This window comes from Oncorhynchus kisutch, linkage group LG19 (genome assembly GCF_002021735.2).
Source record: "Oncorhynchus kisutch isolate 150728-3 linkage group LG19, Okis_V2, whole genome shotgun sequence".
Classification (NCBI taxonomy): domain Eukaryota; kingdom Metazoa; phylum Chordata; class Actinopteri; order Salmoniformes; family Salmonidae; genus Oncorhynchus; species Oncorhynchus kisutch.
In genome coordinates, this window is record NC_034192.2 from 7,820,149 (window position 1) to 7,826,148 (window position 6,000).

General features: G+C 44.9%; 2 protein-coding genes across 4 annotated transcripts in view; one reads left to right on the forward strand and one right to left on the reverse strand.

Annotated features, from left to right (window-relative positions):
• Positions 1 to 1,969, reverse strand: part of LOC109864569 (solute carrier family 41 member 2-like) — a 43,184-nt gene extending 41,215 nt beyond the window's left edge. The window contains exons 1-2 of one of the 3 annotated variants that reach the window (XM_031798165.1): positions 1,793 to 1,966; positions 233 to 877 (exon numbers count right to left, since the gene is read on the reverse strand). In XM_031798165.1, coding sequence (XP_031654025.1) covers positions 233 to 751 — 519 coding nt within the window. In that variant the 5' untranslated portion in view covers positions 752 to 877; positions 1,793 to 1,966. Of the gene's footprint in view, positions 1 to 232; positions 923 to 1,792 lie in introns of all 3 variants that reach the window. The other 2 variants (XM_031798166.1, XM_031798167.1) reach the window with 2 other exon arrangements.
• Positions 1,970 to 2,265: 296 nt separating this feature from the next.
• Positions 2,266 to 5,144, forward strand: LOC109864478 (enoyl-CoA hydratase domain-containing protein 3, mitochondrial). Its single transcript, XM_020452304.2, has 6 exons — positions 2,266 to 2,494; positions 2,836 to 2,957; positions 3,050 to 3,147; positions 3,351 to 3,551; positions 3,613 to 3,791; positions 4,043 to 5,144. Exons 1-6 carry the CDS (start codon positions 2,358 to 2,360, stop codon positions 4,197 to 4,199), a joined length of 894 nt encoding a protein of 297 aa, XP_020307893.1. The 5' UTR covers positions 2,266 to 2,357; the 3' UTR covers positions 4,200 to 5,144.
• Positions 5,145 to 6,000: the final 856 nt, after the last annotated feature.

A 6,000-nucleotide genomic window follows, 5' to 3' on the forward strand; every position in this document is an offset into this window, starting at 1 on the left:
AGAATCCCTTTAACATTGTAATATCAATATACAGATATCCCTTTATCACCTTCCTTGAAAGCTCTTACAGCCATTTACTCTGGACTACACATGGAATGGAGTCATAAGTAAACAATACAAACCAATTGATTTAAACTGTGCCAAATCCACCTCCTCTACCTAATTGAACTTCACATGCACTAGCCCACACCCCAGTCTCAACAGGACCTATGCTCTACCATTCCAGTCTCACCTGTACTATGTCCAGCACCATCCCTGCCGACACCGTGCCGAACCCAGCCAGCAGGAAAGGCACCACGATCTGCAGTGCCATGGCCAGAGGCGACTCCTTGGGCATATTCCGTGTGGGGGGCCTCTGACTCTCCTCTTCCTCCTTCTCCTCGTCATCACCCTCCTCCCCTGAGAGTGTCCCCTCAGGAAGCATGGGCTCAGTCTCAGAGTACCGCATATCCCCACCGTCTGACAGGGTAACGGATGTCCGCGCTACCCGGTCCGAGTGCCGGCGCACCTCCAGGTGAGGGGGGTCAGGCCGGTAGCCGTTCCCATCAGGTTTGGGCCCCAGGTCGGCCATGGCCAGACCACGCTCCTCCTGGAGCTTGGTGTATCCCGTAGGGACCATGGTTTGGAACACAGAGGGGATCCACCCGGTAGGCACTGGCTTCAGAGAGAGACTGCTCCAGCCACCGGTGGCTCCGCTCATACGCACCACTAGGCTAGGGCCCAGAGAGTCACCCAGTGTGTGGATGTTCATGCTAAGCAATGCTGCTGATGAGTCCGCAATGTCTCATCTCCATTCATTCAGGCGGGGCAGTGTGATAGAGGGCAGGCAGGGCTGGTTAAATAGAAAGAGGGGCATCCATGTCCACTACGATCAGCCCTGTGGAGACCAGCCAAGGAGAAAGACTGTCACTGTTCTCTCCAGCTCATGCAAGCAAAACAAACACAAATTATAGTCTAGCTATTCTCCCCGGGGCAAAGGCAAACCACATTTCATTTCAAACAGACTAGATAGCCTACATTGCTTGTTTTGGTTCTGTTATCAGAAGACCCTGAGGCTGAGGAGAGGAGGAGTTGTCTACATAATGCATGCTGATTAATAACCCACTATCTGGTTGCTTTCAGGTAGGCCTATTGTATGTCTGGTTGAATGTCTCTGAAAACCTGCACAAATATCAAAGTGCATATGTGCTGTCTATGATTGTATTTATTTTTAAATGACATAACATAAGCTCTGCTTATGACCAAGTCTTGAAATAGTGAAATACATAAGATACATTCTCTGCTTCTCTGGCCAATATAATTCAACACAACTTTTCTCCTCAGATAAATTGATATTTTGGAAAATGTAGAAAGCTATGCCATATGGATAGTTCCATAATAAATGATTTTACATTGGAGAGGCCCATGTGGCACCAGCAAAGGAAAAAGACGGTTGATGTGTTAGAAATCAGTCTGTCTGTCAGTCTACGTACGTACTGTCAGAACCAGGCTAAAAGCTCTCACTAATTCCTGCGTCTAGGTGGATAGATATTTCACAAGTTTTTAACACCAATAGAACGGGTAGCAAACTGAAAAGCGAATTTGATAAGGAAGTGGAGAATAACTGCGTTATCCCGCTTTTAAAGAATAGTTTTATTACCGTTATCACGTTTATGTCAAAGTGTTCTTCTGGCAAGGCAAATCTAGCCACATAAACAGCTTGATGGATGCTAACGCGAGCTAACATAACGTTAGTTGGCTAGTAGTACCTCCAAGGTAGCTAAACAAACAGGAGAAAAGCAAAAAGGCTTACCTATACAGGGGAAATGCGCTTGACTTAAGGAAGTTGATACTAATTTAGACTGTTTTATTTCCCTTTTTCGGTTGCGGATTTCTCTGAAGGATGCCCTTTTCCTTTTTGGCACTAAGCTCGTCGCGTCACAGGAAAAGTGCCACACAGACTAGTAGTACGCAGGCGCAGAGCACACCTTGTCGCGACATCTGGCAGGAATGTCTTGACCAGGGGCCACTAGTCGTGTCCTTATAAAATGAGTTCAGGACATTTATGTCAAAGACATCAAATGGGCACAGATTCCTATGCGTACATATGTTATTTGAAATATGAATTCACAGTTTGTGATTTTGCATTGATGCGCTTGTTACAAAACAGCTATTCTGAAATTGTATTGTGTTATGACATAATACATGCAGTAGTTGCAATCAATATACAGGTTCGTCAATTTATAATCCATTAACCCAAAGGGAAGTATGACAATGTTTTGAGTTTTGTCACCCCGAAACAGTAGAAGGCGCTATACACCAATGGAATGTAGGTTTTCAACCTGTGACCCAAATGTTGACGCAAGGACAGTCGAAACATGACTCGAAATTTGTTTTACCGAGCTGCTAATATTGTCCAACTCAGCAGGTTTACACTTCTAGCTGGGTCAAGGTTACTTTGCACGCAAACTCAAGCAGAGCCACCGACTGTCAGACAGCAAAACAATGGAATAAGGTATTCAAGTTGTCGACAAACTAACAAAGCTAGCTAGCTTGACTACTCTGTCAGTGTTTGATTCCTGTGGTCAAAGAACGTATGCATTGGTCGGCGACCACCTTTTGCAAAAGGTGTGCCCATTGTACATAAACTGTCCATTTTGGCTACGCGCTTCCATCTCTTTAATATATAAACGGATCACCTGAAACGTTAAATGGTGTATCTAGCTAGTAAGCAGTATGTCCTATAAAAATCTCACTATTACACTTCAGGTACACCGTGCATTGCTCGGGACTGTGCATTGATTTGTGTTCCTCTTTAAATGATTCTTGCTACTGTAACTGTAATTACATGTGCAGGATAATAATCCTGAACAACCCCAAGAAGAGGAATGCCCTGTCTCTGTCCATGCTGGAATCACTGAGGGGCAACATCCTGGCTGACATCGACAGCGACGACCTCAGAGTCATCGTCATATCAGGTAAGATACCACCAGAGTGCTGATCCATGATCAGATGTGCCCCTTGGTCCCCCCTTCATAAACACTGTTGTATTGTGCTTTGTGTGTTCCAGCTAAGGGACCAGTGTTCTCCTCTGGGCATGACCTGAAGGAGCTGACGTCAGCACAGGGCAGAGATTACCACACCAAGGTGTTTCAGGCCTGCTCAGAGGTGTGGTTCACTGTCGTACTGTATACAAATATACTGTACACACACACATCATCATCATCATCATGATTGGCGATCGCTCCAGTCGTGTATAATTGTCCTCCATAGAGTCTATTTGGGGGTCTTCAGATGGCTGTGTACATACAGCACACACACACACACATTCTCATCTACAAACACACTCATACCTCTTGTTGTTATTGAAGGTTATGACCCTGATACAAGACATTCCTGTGCCTGTGATTGCCATGGTGAATGGGGTTGCCACAGCAGCAGGATGCCAGCTTGTTGCCAGTTGTGACATTGCCGTGGTGACGGAGAAGTCCACCTTCGCCACGCCAGGGGTCAACGTGGGTCTGTTCTGCTCAACACCAGCCGTGGCAATAGGAAGAGCTGTCCCCAAGAAGGTAAACACACATGCACACAAACACACTCTGTGTAGCACTGATATATTCTGATATTTTACAGGTCGCCATGGAGATGCTGTTCACAGGAAGCCCGATCTCGGCACAGGATGCTTTGAGGCACGGGCTGGTCAGTAAGGTGGTTCCTGAGGAGCGTCTAGAGGAGGAGACGTTAGCCATCGCACGGCGGGTCTGTCAGGCCAGCCGGCCCGTTGTAGCCCTTGGCAAGGCCACCTTCCACAGGTGTGTGTGTCTCTCATTCCACAGATGTTTTACCACACTGTAGCACTCAACCCTTCTGCCTACCATGTATTCATTCCTTGTTTGCATTACGTTTTGATGTTTTTGTTGGTTTGAGTGGATATCCACTGATACACTTGCATGCAAAAAGACAGCAAAAGACTCCCTAATCTTTTGTCTAGAAAGATAAATACTATATACATGTGTAGTTTTATACATATTTGAATCATAATTTAATTTTTTTCCTATCACAGACAGATGGCCCAGGGGTGGGATGCGGCCTATGCTACAGCCTCTCGTGTCATGGTGGATAACCTGGCTCTCAGAGACGGACAGGAGGGGATACGGGCCTTCATAGAGAAACGGAAGCCTGTGTGGACAAACAAAGCAGAGAAGGCCAATGACGAGTGATGTCTGCTGGGCTGGCCTACCATGGCCTGTGAGGGATGCTCGGCCTGCTCGAACCAGGGACCCTCTGCACACATCAACAACTGACACCCTCAAAGCATCGTTACCTATCGCTCCACAAAAGCCACAACTACTTCAAGGTCTCAGAGCGAGTGATGTCATCGATTTAAACGCTATTAGCACGCACCCCACTAACATGCTAGCCATTTCACACCAGTTACATCAGCAGCCTCTGGAATGGAGAGGGAGCCTGTGGATGGTTGAGGTGTTAAACTCGACCTGAACCCATCACAGAACACATGCTCGAGGAGGACATTATTGTAGTGATCATCTGATGAAGGGATACTGCAGGGCTGTCTTCATGTTTGCCCTTAGGAGGGGGTGAGGTGAAGGGTCTTGGAAAGGTAGATACTTGAGATACACCCATGGTCAAGGGACTCACACAGTACATAAATTGGGCACTTCTTGTGAGACAGAATGTAAATGTTTAAAGGAGCAATCTGCAGTTGAGACCATTAAAAAGCGGTCACTCCCCCACTGATTTGGTAAAAAGCTGATGGATGGAACTGGAGAAATGTAACCACTCTAAAATTCATAGACAGAGCTATGGATACAAATGTGTTTTGAGGCTATACATTGCTTACAAAGGTGTAAAACAAGCTTATATTTGTGTTTCTGATAGGATACGACAATAAAACTAAGCTCATGAGGAATGTAGTAAGTTTTATTCTTCAGTTCTGTATCCAATTTTCAAAGAAAATAGATTAAAAGGAAAACGAGTAGCTCTCTCAAATAAATTGATAACCAGTTGTTCAGAGACACAAAGACTACTCCAAGGCTATTTTAAAAATGACAAAGTTCTCAGAGATGAGGAAAATAATGAAACATAATTCTAGCCCGGTTATGGATTGTAACAACACAATAGAAAATAAAAAGCTATTGTATATATCTTCACATGTGACTAATTGGAACACACAAGCACTAATTCAACATGGTGAAGATATAAACTATGTAAACAGAAGGCACAGTATGTGTGGATGATGTGGTGTGTGTTTATGTTTTATTTTATTTGTTATGTTTGGGAAGGTTGAGTAATGAAATGGTTGCATATCCCAGAACCAATGTATTGTTGTAAGCCGGGGTATGAGAGGGCTTTCAATGCTGTTCAGATGATGGAGATACTTTTAGAATGAATTATATGTCTTATTTATTTATTGTCCTGTCATGGTGGAACAGTTTTAAAATAAATTATACATTTGATTTATTTATTGTCCTATCATGGGGAACTACATTTTAAAAATAAATTATATCTAATTATTTATTTATGATCCTAATTTAATGGTACGGTCCACAACCCTATACCCTACACCCACCTGAATGACCCAGATAATAAGGAGAAATCCCTAACTGTTTTACGGGCCTGCTCTAAGCGGTCTGTATGCAGCCAAAATGCGGTCAGAGACCAAGAGCAGCACTGCCCCCTCAAGATTCTGAGCCTGCTTGGCAGGGTTGGTCATGCAAAGCCAAAGCTCCCTAAAGGGAGAGCATGCTATACAAGGACATTCTCAAAGCTGCTAATGAGAACCTTAACGACCTTGTACCTAGCCGGTGGGAGTTCCGGTGGGGTGCCCCCACCCAGGCAGTGGCAGTGCTGGCAACACTAGCTGCAGTAACCCATGGGGAGGGGGTCACACTCGAACATTCAGAGAGGGGGTATATTATTGTGACCCTGGTGGCACAAAATCAAAAGTCTGACTGCATGGAGATGCTTGGGAATATGGTCAATACGGGTGACTGTATTGTG